Source organism: Labeo rohita, chromosome 8 (assembly GCF_022985175.1).
Source record: "Labeo rohita strain BAU-BD-2019 chromosome 8, IGBB_LRoh.1.0, whole genome shotgun sequence".
Taxonomy (NCBI): domain Eukaryota; kingdom Metazoa; phylum Chordata; class Actinopteri; order Cypriniformes; family Cyprinidae; genus Labeo; species Labeo rohita.
In genome coordinates this window covers 10654121-10670226 of record NC_066876.1, presented here as the reverse complement: position 1 = coordinate 10670226, position 16106 = coordinate 10654121, and the positions used below count along the sequence as shown (strand labels likewise).

Sequence of the window (16106 nt, the reverse complement as noted above, 5' to 3'; positions counted from 1 at the left end):
GGTTCCCCCCCACACAGTTTTTATAGTTGGTATGTTCCACCAAGTGTTTCATCGATTTAGGCTACAGTACTGTACAGTACTGTGTGAAAGGAACTGGACCGCCCTTACGAAAAAGTTTATTCAAGTGTGCTATTAGTATACTTCTTTTAAACTAAAAAATAGGAAAGTATACTTTCAAGTCTACTTTTTATGTACTTCTCTGAAATGTGCTTTATATACTTATCAGAAAAATACATTTAAGTATACTTGATTTATACTTAGAAAAAGTATTTGAGCTATACTTGTGCTCTGAGAATCCGTGTTTTTAATTGTTATACACTAGGGGCACTAATTTTCAAAACACAAGTGAAGAAGAAACCGAAATGCTTCCACGTCTAATCTAACACAATCGTCAGACATAAAACAGCATCAAAACCATATATATACATATATATATATATATATAAATATTTGATCTATACTTGCGCTCTGAGAATCCGTTTTTTCATTGTTATACATGAGAGATGCTATTACACATCTTCTGCACAAAATTTCCAAAACACAAGCGAAGAAGAAACCGAAACAGATGCTTCCACACTGTAAAAAAAGCAAATACATATATTCCATTTTACGAAACAAATACTAAAAAATGCTATTTTTTTTAAAACTAAAAACCCTTGTCAGACCAACAAAATTACACAAATGTTGTCCCAACTAGTCAAACACAGTTGTCTGAGCAAAGAATTTCATACTTTGTAAGTTCCCAGCATGCATTGCAGCGTGAATAAATTATCCAGTTACTGTTATAGGATTATTGTTTTGCTGTTTGCTGACTTAATTTAAACTTTTTTGTTGTTTTGTCATTATTGTTAGTTATTTGTTGTACTGTGACGTAAAGATCTCATCTTTTTAATATTTGCTGATTGCCACTGTTCTTGAGGTTTGTGTATCTAGTTTTGAGGCCTAGATACTTTCAAGTACTTATACCCATTTCCTGGATATCTTAATCTTGTGAAATGCTTTACAAAGAAAGACGATGTTGTCTATATATTAGACTAAGTTATTCATGATGTTTTGTATGTCCAGATATTCATATAACAAAATATATACAAATTAATACCTAAATAGGGACATAGTAGTATGCTTAAAGTATGATATAAAGTTCACTTAAAGGAAACTTATGAGTATACTCACAGTATAAAACTACTAAACTAGTAGTTTACTGAGACTTTTAGTGTACTAAAAATGCATAAAAGTATTTAATTAGTAAACTATCAGTACACCTATTAGTTCACTTTTAGTATACTTGCAGAACAAACTGAAAACATAGATGTAAACTAGTTGTGTACTCAAAGTTTACTACTGTTATACTTAAAGTATATTAAAAGTATACTTTTATATACTAGAAAGTGGGCCAATTTAGTCCCAAGGAGTATTAAAGTAGTACACTGAAAAGTATACTACTAGTATGCTGATATTTGCATACTTACTACATAAAGTATACTTAAAAATGTACTTGAACTTTACTTAAGTATACTTAATAAAATAAACTTGAAGTATACTTTTTTTTTGGTAAGGGCGGACAACTTTCTGTAACATCATACAGTGCGAGTTCAGTACCTTGTCACCTGAAGGATTTCGATTAAATCACTGTTCTGTCAAAGGTGCTGCTTCAGAGCCTCAATTTAAAATCCGGGGATGGAAAAATAGGAATCGCCCTATTGCTTAAATGTGATCATTAAACTTTAAACGGCTATGATTTGAATAATTAAACGCGAGCACGTTGTTTAAAAAAAAAAAACAAATCGCCTACATTTATGCCAACATTCCAAGTGATGATGAATAATGAATATGAATATTCATATAATAATGAATATTTTGTGTGACTTATGGAGTTTAAATCATACCTGTAAAAGGGCATTTCATTTTCATATTACCTCCGTATGCCTGTAATAATTTAGAATTAACTTTATGTAACGGCTACAATTCAACTGTTCCTCAAGCGCCACCTTCTGGCAAAAGAGTGAATTTGCATATTCACTTATATCCACACGCAGAACAGTGTTGTAAATGTTAACTTAGATATTAACAAGGGAACAAAAAAAACGAAAGTTGACATAAAGGAAACGGTGCAAGATGACTATTTGGTTAAAAAGTATAGAGATTTGTATTTTTTTTTAACAAAATGACAGATCCTTTTACTAGGACTTTCAACCTGCTGATCCCCAAGTCCACTATATGGAGAAAAATTCTTAAGAAGCAACTGTTTTCAAGACAATTAAGCTTTGCTATCACAGGAATAAATTACATTGTAATATATATATATATATATATATATATATATTCAATAGATAATCCCTTTTTAAAACTGTAATAATATTTAAAAATATTAATGTTTTTGCTGTATTAATCACATGCAGCCTTGCTGCCCATATCAGACTTCTTTCAAAAATGCTACAAAATACAATTCACAAGTTCGCCTTCCCATCCAGTCCTGATGGGCAATGGTAAACAAACTTGGCATGCTGTCCTTAATGGAGGCTCGAACCCTGAGGCTCGGCTTGAGTGCCGAGTTCAACCCCCTTGCAATATTACCTAGGAGAAAGGGAGGTGAAGGGGTGCCTGAAGAACTGACGCTGGGACGGTGCAATGAGAGCTGCTTATATAGGCTCGTAATGATGATTGACAGAACTGAATGATTAGGTTCCTCCCGAAACTACGTTTGGAACTTCATTACGAAACAGACCAACAGCACCACTGAGATGGTGCTTTTTAAGTTAATATTGAATAACTCACATTTTAGACAAATATTGTTACTTACTTCAGCCAGTTTGGTTCTGCCAGAGATTCGCAACAAATATTGAACAAATAATGAATCTATTATGTGAATAATTCAATGACCTAGTCATTTAAACCTGGAAATACAAAAATGCTGCATAATTTCTAAGTCACTAATCAAATAAGCAAATCTGTGATACTTGGGCAATCAGATGTTCTTGCTCTTTGGATCATTCTCGCAACATTCGTGGAATATACAATGATTTTTGAAACATGCAAATTTCTGATCAACTTGTAAGCACAAACTGTAAAAAAAAAACCTGGATACTTTTCATACTCACACAGACTGAATCAATTATTTGTGTCACAAATAGAAAAAGATTAGTGAAGACAAGAAAAATATTCCAATCATGCATAGTCAGTTGGAGCTCTGCAGTTGAGAAAAATCATTCATGGCTATCTTTGACATTTAAACATATTGAATCACTTCAATAAACCATGAGTAAAGGGCCTTGATAATGATACAGCCACATGTTTTTATTGTGTCTGTTTTGGATAACTCTGCTGAATCCAGTAAAGGGGATTTTTTGGGTCATTTTAACAGTTAAAGTTATCACCATGATCAGAGTTGCAATGAATACCTGGAACACTTTTGTTCAAAATAATGTGTAAAACTGAGCGTGAATGATCTGTGTATATCAGCAGGTTATAGAAACTATCAATTACCTTCAGACCTGATGGACAGCAACAAGAATGCCCTACCTCATGTTTGGATATTTTTTGTCTAAGAATGATAAGGAACACTTTGAACTACAAAAAACGACGGAAGCTGAAAAGCAGCATTCCTTTATGCAAGATTGCTCGTAAGCTTCCATTACCTAAATAGACTGGGTTGAGATGTCAAGCACTGTAATGACATCCACGTGCCCAAACAGTAAAAGTCAAAGACAGTAAACCAGAAGATGTTTAATAAATAACTGCAAGATTAGAGAAAAAGCAAGGCACTTTTATATTTTGTTTCCAATGAGAGGACTTAACTGACAACAGACAAATGAGGTATAAAATGTTTAATAAAAAACATATCCAGTAAGAAACAGGATCAAATGCATAATGGCAAAGCAAAAATAACATCCAGGCTTCACCTCCTATCTGAACTTTTTAATCCAAACTTACAAAAAACAATATTCCTCACAAAGTAAAGAGAATAAACAATTTGTCAAAATGCTTTAGAGAAATGTAAGAATGTGATTTCCCTTATTTTCCCTAAACGCTTCCAATGAAAGGAGGGGAAAATGTCATTACTCACAAAAATTCTTCTACTATTTTTTTTTTTTTCTGCACAGGAGGAAAACAAAAAAAAACAAAGGCAACTTGACACCAGAGTTTTGGAGCTTTGCAAATAAGTTGTTTACAATAATGTCAACACGTTTTCCCAGAACTTTCACTTTGCAACAGTTGTTTCACTGTTCTACATACCTAAAACCTACATGCCAGGCAATGTGTATCATTCCTGGCCTTGTGCCATTCCTGTGCCATTTTTCTGCAATCTTCTTCCAGAGTATAAATGTTCTGTGCTGCTGCAAAATATTAGAGGTTTCAAATGTGTTAAGTTTTAATATTTTAATGTAATTATTTAATATGAAATTATTTATGCATCTAGCAGATTGGCCAGTGTTTTTGGTCTGATTTTAACCGAGACTAAATGTGGCTTCTGTGGCTACGTTGGTGTTTCATAAATACTTTACGCTGATAAATATTTTAGATAACTTACATTTCAAACAACACAGGGTTACATTAAGTCAAGAGTCAACTACATAATGTGTTCTGAGGACAAGGGTACTGTTTATAAATATCAAGTTGGGGCAAGTTGTGTGGTAAACGCTCTAATAATGTTCGCTGGAGTATTGTAGTATTGTAATGAAACTGAATGGTGCTTGTGAAGCAGAGTATCACTTTAATCATCTCACATGCTTGTTAGTAGTGCATTACTGGAAAGTATTCTTTAAAAACATCCTGAATTGAGAAATCAGCTTTCAGTGAAAGTCACTGTACTATGAAAGCATCCACGTCAGTTTCAGTACTCAGCAGTTCCTCATTAGTGTAAAAAGAGCTTCCTTTGAAACATATTGTTTTGTATTTCGTCTTAGTATGACGTCATAGAGTGAGAATAGATCAGCACATGATTGACACCTATTTCTACATCACTGGCTCTTTAGCCCCTCCCACTAATCTCTGCACATAGGAGGTGAGTAATACGATGCAGACAGGCCTAAAGGGATCATGAGCTGCATTTAAAATTTTTTTAGAATATTCTCTGACCCTCTTCTTTGCAACTTGCTTTTGATTTTTAGGTGTGCCGCAAATGTCCATTGCTATGATTAGCTAACAGTTTTGCATATTAAAATAATAGATGCATGCTGCTGTGATCTACTCTGAAAACAACATGGATCATTTTGGTTAAAAACGTATAGTCAGTACATATCAAACGATCTGTAACAGAGAAAAGCAACAGTGTCTCACACCTGTGTGTTGCGACATTGCTGTTGGATCCAGTAATAGGACTGCATCATCATCAAGGTGTGTCTTGTTTAAAAACAAATTCTTCTGTGGCCAAGGTTATGTGGCTATGCAGAAACTGTCCGGATAAGTAAAGCATGTAAAAAATTATCCCCAGTGTTAGTCATGCAATATTTTTATTCAACATGAATTGTGTTTATAATCAGTATTAAGCATATTTTAAGCAAGGTTTTGAACTCAGATTTTTTTTTTTTCTCTCAGAATTGTTTGACACAAACTCGCAATTCTGACTTTTTTTTTATATCGCAATTCTGACTTTATAACAGGCAACTGTGACTTCATTTAGAAGTCAGAATTAAGTCAGAATTGTGAGATATAAACACATATTTGTGCATGCATGCGTGCATGCGTCCGTGCGTCTGAGCGTGCGTGTATGCGTGGGTGGGTGGATGCATGCGTTTGTTTGTGCACTACTCACTACTGTGTGTGTGCACTTGGATGAGTTAAATGCAGAGCAAAAATTCCAAGTATGGGTCACCATACCTGGCCACACGTCACTTTCTTTCCTTTCCTTTCCTTTCCTTTCCTTTTTTAAACTCGTGAGAAAAGAGCAATTCAAGCAATTCTGAGATAAAAAACTCAGAATCACAAGTTTATATCTCTCAGTTCAGACTTTTCAACTCGCAACTGCAAGTTTATATCACACAGTTCTGACAAAAAAGTTGCAATTCTTTTTATTTCTCAGAATTATTTCACACAATTCTGAGAAATTATCAGTATTTTTTCCTCCTCAGAATTGGACATCATAACTCGCAGTTGCGAGTTTAAATCTTGCAATTAAGTTTTTTTCTCGCAATTGCAAGTTTAAATCATGCAATTCTGCGATAAACAGTGTTTATATCTCCAATTTCTGAGGAAAAAGTCAGAATTGAGAGATGTAAACTCGCAACAACAAGAAAAATTAAAGAACTGGGAGATTAAAAAGTTGCAACTACCTTTTTTTATCCTTTATTAAGTGGCGAAAACGGGCTTGTATATGGATCTTTACAGAAAACATAATGGTTGATAATATTAAAGCTTCAATCTTCAGGTTTTGCGACTTTGTCACCATCTCTGCTTGAAACCTGCAATTGCAATTATTTGCGGAATTTACGTGGGTTGTGCATCGGCACGGCTCCTCACTGTGGAAGAATCTAATATTTTGAGGTGTGTGTGTGGCTATCAGCTGTCAGCACCGTTGTGGATACCATACTTAGAGTAGGAACCACTGATTCTACGGAAATAGGCCTATGACCCAAATAACAATTTTCACCAGATATTGTTATCCGAACAAGTAAGAAACATGTCTGCCACTTTTGTTCTGACCAACTGAATAAAAAAAAAGCATTTCAATAAATCGTGTTACCAGTGGTGATTAAATCTAACGATCGCTTAGCTCATATCACATCAAATTGTGCAAATTATTATTGCTGTTATTCTTTGTTCTCAAATTGTTAAATTAAGAACATCAGCATTGCGTGACTATGTGTGTATATAGTGTGTATGAGCGTTAGATTTTAAATTCTGTATAAAAAGTTCAGACTGTAGCTTTAGGTATACATACAGTGAAGGTAATCAATATTTTGAGTATGTATGCATTGCAAGTATGTATGCATTGCCTGAACTATTTTTTTATGGCTATACGTTTAAAAGAAAATGAAAATAAGCAGTGGTGTTTCCCTGATAGCACACATATATCATTGAGATGTCTATTTGACGTCTGCATTTACATCTGGAAGACGTATTTTTTACATTGTTTGCTCATCTGCAATACGTCTATAGGACGTTTCCTATCAGAAGTCAAACAGACGTCTATTAGATGTCTTTAAGATGTTTATGATTTAGGATGTATGTAAAACAGACATGTTACAGACGTCTGTCAGATGTTTGTACACAGCAGATGCTTTCCAGATCAAGTGATCTTTAACAGACATCTTAAAGATGTACGTGTGCTATCATATTTCGTTTTATTGTAATGTATGTATGCATTGCCTGAATCACATTTTTTTTTGTTATTAATATGTTTAAATGCAAATGAAAAGAGGCAGTGGTGTTTAATGTGTTTAATGTGTCTCTTTCCTGCAGAGTTTAGCTCCAACCCTGAGAAAAAAAAATAAAAATAAAAACACCAGGCTTTAGCCTATTGATTAGCTTGTTCAGCTGTGTTCAACTCTGAACTTGCCTGTCCTCATCCTACTGCTACTGGGGGATGTAATAATCTGGCGGAATGGAATCTGGGTCAGAATTAGACCGAATTTAGAATTTGCACTTGCCAAGCTCAAACTACCAAGGACAGAAGTCTGAAATTGATTATTACAGGTTAAGGTTAGTTTTGAACACTGGTTATGTACTTGCGCAATAATTGATTTTGGATAATTTTTAACTAAAAATGCAACCGAAAGCAGCTTTAACAGAGCTCATAGGTTAATAATCACTCTGTGATTCATCTCTGTCCCAAAATAAATTCATAGTTACTAAGCATGGCTTAACCTAGATTTTGTGTTCTGGTGATTTAGAAATGGAAAGAAGTTTTTCCAGATCTGTGATTTATCTATATCCCAACACAAATTAATATTTTATGAAGTGATTTTTTTTTTATTTAACTGAGGAAGAGGAATGAATTCTTCTTCTTCTTATTATTATTATTATTATTATGAAACTTTAAAAAATCTCAATACATTAATACTGTTAAACAATCAGGGGTGCGTTTCCCAAAAGCATCGTAAGCTAACTATGGTAGTTAGTTCCATTGAAATCTATTGGTAACGACGGAACTTACGACCATAGTTGCTTTCGGGAAACGCACCCCAGAGTGGGAGACACACAGGATCAGTATAACTGGCGTGTATTGAACAGATAAGGGGAACAGCCAACACTGAATAGCAGTAGGTCAGAGGAATGAAAGAAGTAATTTCTTAACTAACAGTCCCTTGTGCATACTGAAGAGGATGGATACTGAACCAGAGAAACACTGACGAAGATGATGGTTGTAGACGAGTTCAAAGAAGTTTAGAAGCACTAGGCAGGTAAGTAGTCAGGCACGTAGCTCACACACTAGTAAGGTCAAGACCAGAGCCTATATGTATAAAACTTCTCAGAAATGCTCTTGAGCAAAGTCTTAAACATTGACTTATGTGTCACTAAATTTTTATTAAAAAGTAGGACTTTTCTAAGAGTAGGAGACTTTTATAAAGACTTTCAGTAAAGGGGACACTTAAGTATTGTGAACTAAGGACTACAATGATGGCTGCCCTCGACCTCTGAAACAGCCAATAATGAGCCTGCTCATGTTAAGTCACAATAAAATAATTTAATTAAAACACTATTTAATATTTCAATGTATATTTAAAATACTTTGTATTGTGCAAAATTATCACAAATGATTACTGATATTTTGAAATCCCTTTCTATTGGTATATCTCCTCAGTCGGAGCAATGACTTGAACATGAGTTCCATCAACAGTTCCAATAACTCCAAGAAAGCCCACAATCACCATAAAAGTGGCTTGTTTTTGCAACAGTCAGTTGTAAAGTCAATGAACTGATATATAGTAGCTGCCAAGAGAAAAAATAATTTTTACTGATTTTGTAAGCATATTGCATATTTGCTTGGAGTCCATTGTTTTATTTCTGATAATAATGCAATAAAGTCACAAAAAAAGACGAAGCGCCGCCAAATGTCCAAAATCCAAATAAACATGGAGCAAGCAAAAAATTAAGATCCACACACAGTTCTATACCAAGTGCAAAACGTTTTCGAGACAAAGCTCTTTCTCATGTTTGATAATAACGCAATGAAACATGCCAAATTGTGTGCTCATAATTTTTGGCCATGCTGTCAAACAAAGAAATTATGAACACATGCAAAAACAAGAGAGGACCAACAAAACTGATTATGTTTCAATTGCCAATTTAGTGATGTTTAGTGACTTCCTCACCACTTTTTGAGACTTTATTCAACAGCCTATCAATTTCTTGGACAAACCTTAAGATTACAACACTGCCCCAGGTATTTATTGCAAAAACTGACCATAAACAAGCAGTATAAAAGCATTACAAACAAGTCCTATTGCATTCCAAGTCTGCTAAAGCCATACGCTCTCTTTATGCAAAGACTGAAGGTTTTAATAGCTGAAATGATCCCGCTCCATTAACACGCTGTCGTACTCACATCTCATGCAAAAAGATACTCCCGAACATTGGCGTGACGCAATCGGTCACGAGAGACACAAGAGGCAATAGCATTTCACAACAAGGCTGTTGAAAGGCTGGCGGCATTTTTTGAATTCGCGCACAGACAGACAGCACACAAGACGGCGGACGGAGATGGCAATCGCGTCTATTCTTCACACAAATCAATCATTTTTTCTCAGAACACTTAGAATAGTAATACTTTCTGAATAAATTATGAATATAGTTGTATCTGCCTGTTATATCTTGTGTTTTGTCGACAAATGGTTAGGTTTAGGGGCAGGGGTAAATAGTGTAATATAAATAAAACTCTTGTGACTATTTGCATTGAAAAATCACACCCACAATATATACGCAATAATGGCAATATTATTGCCCAATATATAATTTAATCATGACGATAAAATTCCCAGTGCCTTTCATGTCAGCACATTGACGCCAAGGGTTTCTTATTTAAAGCACTGGAGGACCGTGCACGTCAAAAAATGACACTAAAGGGGTACCCTAAATGTCAAGAAGTGACGCCAAAGGGTCCTGATCAAGCATCAATGTGTGACGAGTTGGGAGTGAGAACGTGTTGGATATATTTATATTTAGTGTGTATACTTTTTAAGCACAACAGCTGGTGTAGCACAGGTTCTGGGATGCGCGTTCACGACGTTACGTACTATTGAATCATGTCGAAAGGTCATGCCGAATATAGGCGGAGCTACAGACCCAGTGTTTACAAAGCGAACGCGCAAAGACTAAGAAAGTGCAAGTAAGTCAAACACTGTTTATAAACAAAAAATTACAACGTGTCGGACGATTCTGAGGTTGCAGGAGAAAATGAGATGGAGTTTTTCGCCATACTTTTTTTAGCCGGAGTACACAGACGATGAACTTCGTAGTAGTGATGGGGAGTTCAGATCATTTTACCGATTCAGACCTTTGAGTCTCATTCAGCAAAATTAACTAATCTTTTTTTTCGAGTCGTTTCGTTAATTTTAGCAAAATCAGCATCATGTGACAGCCCCATAAGATGAATGAATGACTCGAAAAACCTGAAGACTCGAAACAGGTGAAATAATTCTAGTACAGCACCTAATAGGATGTTGTGCACGTGCGACTATACGAATCACTCCCCGAGACGACTCATCACATTAAAGATTCATTCAAAATGAACGAATCGTTCAAGAACGACCCGTGGACGTGCATCCGAGAGCCTGTGCTACGCTAGCTTTTGTGCTTAAAAAGTATACAAATTTTTATTTTGCCAAAAAAATGAACGATCGTTACGCTAGATAAGATCCTTCTTCCTCGGCTGGGATCGTTTAGGGCCCTTTGAAGCTGCATTTAAACTACATTTTTGAAGTTCAAAATTGGGGGCACAATTGAAGTCCATTATATGAAGAAAAATGAAATGCTTTCCTCAAAATACATAATTTTTCAGGGCTCTCAAGTTTTAGAAAAAGTTTGGAGTGAGATTATATCTGTTAGGACAGGAGCCTCTTTGCCCCATGCAATTCTCTCCAGTTTTTGCTAAAAATTAAATTTTATCTATTGTTCATAATTGACCAGCACAAAATAGAAACTATAACAACTGGTAAGTTTGATTAAAGCAAAATTTGTAAGAAATTATATATTTCAAAAATACAAATGTATCAAAAATCAAAAGAAATTTGGCCCCAAATGAGCCAATGAACAGCAGTGCTCAAAATACATACTGTAGGCCTACACATACAGTATTGCAGAACTTGCCCTGAGCATGTCAAGCTGTGTGTGTGTGAGAGAGAGAAAGTACATATTTCATCTTATGAATGGCATTTTGTATTGCAAGTGTTTGTTGCACATATTGATGCCTTGATGACAGTGGTAGGGGCTCAAACTTAACTAGCAACTAGTTACATGTAATGGAATTACATAATTTAATTACAAAAATAGTTGTAACTAATCGGTTACAGGGTTAAATTACAGTTACTTATGAAAATTACAAAAAGGTTGCATCTTAATATTTTCACACAGATTTGATTAATTTCTTTCCCAAATTGCATTGACTGCTCTAAAATTTGAGACAAAATGTTTCAGAGGTTTAGGACACAAAATAGGACACATGCTTATTCAATAACGGATTTATTTCCATATTTGGGTTTATCTATATGCTTTATTTTTTAAGATTTTTAAGACTGTTTTTCCCCCCAAGGCATTGTTAGATTCCAGTGTTTCCAGTCATAGCAAAGTATTTAACCTAACCTACCCTAGGTGCTAAAGTCTGATTTTGTGGTGGCTGTGCTTTAAAATTAATTTATTATAATCTTAATTCAGGTGATGAAGGATTTTGTCTGACAGTAGTTAGTGTTGAGTGCTACTGTAAGGTTAACCGTCACTTGCCTGTGAGAAGAATGGGTTCCCTACTGCATTTATTTGGTTAGTTTTTAGTAAATACAAAACTGCACAAAACGCTTTCACTGCTAGAGAAAGCGGCAGCCACGCGATCGACGATTCCACCGCTTGCCTCGTCCCGTGTGTGCGTGTCCATGTTGCCGAGTGACAAACGTGACTGAAGCGGGATCACGTAATTTACCCGAAAACACACCAAGGTGGTATTTAACTGTCAAGACAGTTATGAACTCCCCCTGCAAGCCTCCGCCTCATCCATTAACAGTATATAGCGGGACAAGCTATCCCTTACTTTTTAGCGTGAGAAATACAAGGTGTGGCGTGAGAGCGTGTGAACTGGTTGAAATGCGTGAGACTTGAGAGCCCTGATTTTTGTACGACTAAAGACAGAAAAACATGAACATCTTGGATGACAAGGGGGTGAGTAAATTATTTGTGAACTCTTGCTATGAAAGTGGACTTCTCCTTTAATTATGAACACATTAATGTGAACAGTTCTACCATTTACTGCATGTTGTTATTAGGCTTACTTCAGCGTTAAAGAATAAATAAATACATAAATCCATTTATTATTATCATTATTAAAATAAAACATTTTATTGTCATAAAACAATAATATTAATACATTCACATTCAGAATATTAGATAGATATTTAAATGCGTTGAGGGCGCTAAGGGACCTGGAAAATAGTTAGAGGAGTGCTGTGATGAGTGCTGAGAACCACGGCTTTACACTTCAGAGCATTCACTAGGCTGCTAGCTATGACGAAATGTTATTTAATTGTTTATTTCCTCAGGCTGTAAGAATTTTGGCACGGAGTCACGCAGGTCTTGCATGAGCAAAGCAGGAAGCGACACTGGATCGACTGGACTGAGAGATTCATGTTTTCATAGTGCCGAAACTACACGAGTAGGCTGTTTGTTTGGGGCGTTGAAGAAAACACGTGGGAGAAATATACATATATATAGAGGCGTCTGAGAGCATGGAGCGGCGCTTTTAAACTGTCCTTCACGGAGATGGCAAACGAAGAGGCAGCCTGTAAAGTCTACGCAGTTTTAATGGAGCCCGAGACCGTGAACCGTCTGATGATAAAGTATCACTCACTGCGGCGACAAGTGTGCTTCATCCAGTCCGTCAGCGTGTTCTTCTGCTTCAGCTGCTGCCTGTTCACGCTACTCTTTCACGCGTTCCCGCCGTCCTGCAAGGTAAGACGCACATATGTTCAAAGTCAATGTCAAACGCTCACGTTACTGCTCAGTGGACCTGTGAAGTTCATTATTTGATCATTTTTAGAAACATCTGTAGCGGATTCAACGAGCTCATATGTAATATTCATACTTGACAACACAATATAACCGTTTTAACATTAACGTTTATTAGGGTATTTATTTAGATACTAAGGTTAAAAAAGCTTACTAGTGTTAACTGGATTATAATTAATAGATAATGATAGCTACTAATAGGAATAAGTAGGAAATAAATTACTAGTAAAACTAGAAAAATGAGTGACTGTAATGCACACTGGTCCGAAGTGAATAGCTGATGCACAGAGAATTCAGTGGCAAAAATTTGCAACATTTTACTAGCATCAATGGAATATAATGACTAATAATAATAATAATAAAAATATAAACCATGGAATACATGCTAACATCTAAAAAATACTTAATAATACATAGTTACTAGTGTAATGGAAAAAATATGATGGCACATAACTTAGTTATTGACCAGGAGAATCAGTACATTGATACATTTAAGATTTACTTTGTGTATTAAACTGTTTTGCTCTCTTTTCACAGGAGAACAGAACCAATGAGGCACCTAACATTGGTAAGTTCATTATTTACTACTACACATTTTCAAGTCAAATCACCTTTATTTATATAGCCCTTTTAACAATACAGACTTGTCAAAGCATCAAAACAAGGAAAACAAGAGTGTCGATAATGCAAATGAACAATAGTAAACACTCAGTTTTCCATTCAAGTCAGTTTATTGTTAATTCAGTGATGTTATCGTCCAGCTTAGCTGAGTTCAGATAGTATCTGTGCAATCAAGTTGACAATATTGTGGGTTATGTAAACCCGCAGTAATAAACATCTTGCTTTTTTATCCTTATAGAAAAACAGTATCAAACGAAAGATTTTTTCCTGACCCAAAGAGACACATCTTTCACTCGTCTGACAGGTAAGAAGATGCACACTGACTGCAGTCAATGATGTAATGCAAAAACATAATTCCACTGTAAGTTCAATGCTGTCACTAGGGCAGTTTTCAATCTCAGAGATACTTATGAATGTGTAATATTTTTTGGCCAAGTGTGTTCACACATTTCCCTTCTCTCTAGTTAAAAACGGTGCCAGTCTGCCTGAAAAAGGATATGTGCCATGGATGCCTACACCAGAGTATCCGTCATCAAAGCCTATCAAGCCCTACTTCATCTTGGATGCCGATAATGAATCTCTGAAAGTCCTTCAAAGTGGAACGTATAAACTTTTTCTGCAGATTACATACAGAAATTTCAGCCAAAAGCTGGAAAAGGAAGTATTTTTGCAGCATGAAATTCATCATTTTACTGACAAGTATAAGAAAGACGTGCCCCTGCCTTCACCCCTGCTGACCTACTGTGAAACAGTGAACTTGAAAGACTGGAGGAAAACCATGTTCTCTGAAGGTATTTTTGTTCTTGAATCTGGGGATAGACTGAAGGTGTGGTCCAACAATCTGAACCTCGTTGATGTTGGAGATAAATTTGTGGAAAAAACTGTCTTTGTGGGACACCCTCATTTTTCCACATGAGGATACGGCGATGATCACAGAAGACCATTTCTTCTGTAACTTTGCGTAAAGATCAAAGGGGCTGCCTTGAAGTATCATATTTGTGCTATGTCAATAGCAGAGCCATGTGCTGTACAGAAGAAAACCCTGATAAAAAAAATACTGTGGTACTGTGGTAAAAATGTCAATTGGTAATACCAGGGTACTTTGATATATACTATGGTACTGAAATTCACTGCCTCTAAGGCGATTTAAAGAATATCATAGTGCTACCATGGTTCGTGTTAAACAACATGCTAATACCATAGTATTTTTGGTATTTTGTATTAAAAAAAACAGCTGGGGACAAAACAGGCATTGGCTTGGGTTTTTAAAAGCTAAATTTTTTAGCACTACAACTCAGTACAAAAATAAACTGTTGTATGCATACACTTAATATATACTGTAAATATTTATGCTATTGTAATCATATGATATGCTTTTCTATGTTATTACTGTCTGATTAAGGATTTGGGCTGTTTACTGGTTCAGTAAATTTACAATGTGACAAGAATGATGAATACCCTCACTGTATTTGTTGAGTCAACTTAAAATATTTTGTTACTCTGCTGCCCTAAAAGTTTAAGTTCAGTCAACTTAAAATAAGTTTAGTCAACTTGAAATGTTAAGTTGTACTAAGTGACAACTTAGATATTTGAGTTCATTCAACTTAAAATGTTAAGACTTACGTTTAACAAACCAAATTTTTTGTTTAGTGAACTCAAGTATCTAAGTTGTCACTTAGTACAACTTAACATTTCAAGTTGACTAAACTTATTTGAGATTACTGAACTTAAAAATTTAGGGCAGCAAGGTAACAAATTATTTTAAGATGACTCAACAAATAGTGTTTTTTTTGTGCTTTACGGTGCTGGAGAGCTCTGTTCCCTAGTGTTTTTTTTTTTTTTTTTTTTGAGGTGCATCATGGGTGCTGTTATGGGAAGCAGTAGGCTGTAAGTTACTTTGTATTAAAAGGGTTTGAAATCACCAAATATGATCCCCGTAATGATTTGCATGAAATTTTATGTATTTGAATATATCTTTTATGTATTTGAATATATCTTATTATCATAATGACATTATTTCGTTGACCATGAAGAATCAATAAATACTACATAAAGCTGTCTTTGTCTCAGAAAATTCATAATATTTAGGGGTTCAAGTGCGTAGCATTAAAACCCTATTGTAACTCTTAAAATGGCCAAGGATCTTCAAACTCCACGTAAAACTGATCGTGCAGACCAAACCGTAAGTCGTAGAGACTTGAAACTTGGAGGGATGGTAGTACTCATATCATCGACAACGTCACCAAGGCTCGCCCCAATCAGCCTGACAGGGGCGTTACAGCGATCAAAAGTACGAAATCGGTCATAAGTCCTAAACTATCCAAGTAGGGCTCACTGCA

The 16106-nt window shown here is 35.4% G+C and overlaps 1 protein-coding gene across 2 annotated transcripts; it reads left to right on the top strand.

Moving 5' to 3' along the window:
- Positions 1 to 8206: 8206 nt before the first annotated feature.
- On the top strand, positions 8207 to 15825 carry si:ch211-158d24.4 (uncharacterized protein LOC560966 homolog). 2 transcript variants are annotated; one of them, XM_051118134.1, is made up of 5 exons: positions 8207 to 8339; positions 12681 to 13089; positions 13684 to 13714; positions 14006 to 14071; positions 14232 to 15825. In XM_051118134.1, exons 2-5 carry the CDS (start codon positions 12901 to 12903, stop codon positions 14681 to 14683), a joined length of 738 nt encoding a protein of 245 aa, XP_050974091.1. In that variant the 5' UTR covers positions 8207 to 8339; positions 12681 to 12900; the 3' UTR covers positions 14684 to 15825. The 2 variants fall into 2 exon arrangements, with proteins under 2 accessions (XP_050974091.1, XP_050974090.1); XM_051118133.1 differs by lacking the exon at positions 8207 to 8339 and adding an exon at positions 12023 to 12303.
- The last annotated feature ends 281 nt before the right edge of the window (positions 15826 to 16106 follow it).

Bases quoted from the DNA above. Each gene is read 5' to 3' on its own strand.
- si:ch211-158d24.4 (XM_051118134.1), top strand. From the start codon at position 12,901: ATGGCAAACGAAGAGGCAGCCTGTAAAGTCTACGCAGTTTTAATGGAG. The intron at 13,090-13,683 runs GTAAGACGCACA...CTCTTTTCACAG, and splicing joins CGTTCCCGCCGTCCTGCAAG to GAGAACAGAACCAATGAGGC. The intron at 13,715-14,005 runs GTAAGTTCATTA...TTATCCTTATAG, and splicing joins CAATGAGGCACCTAACATTG to AAAAACAGTATCAAACGAAA.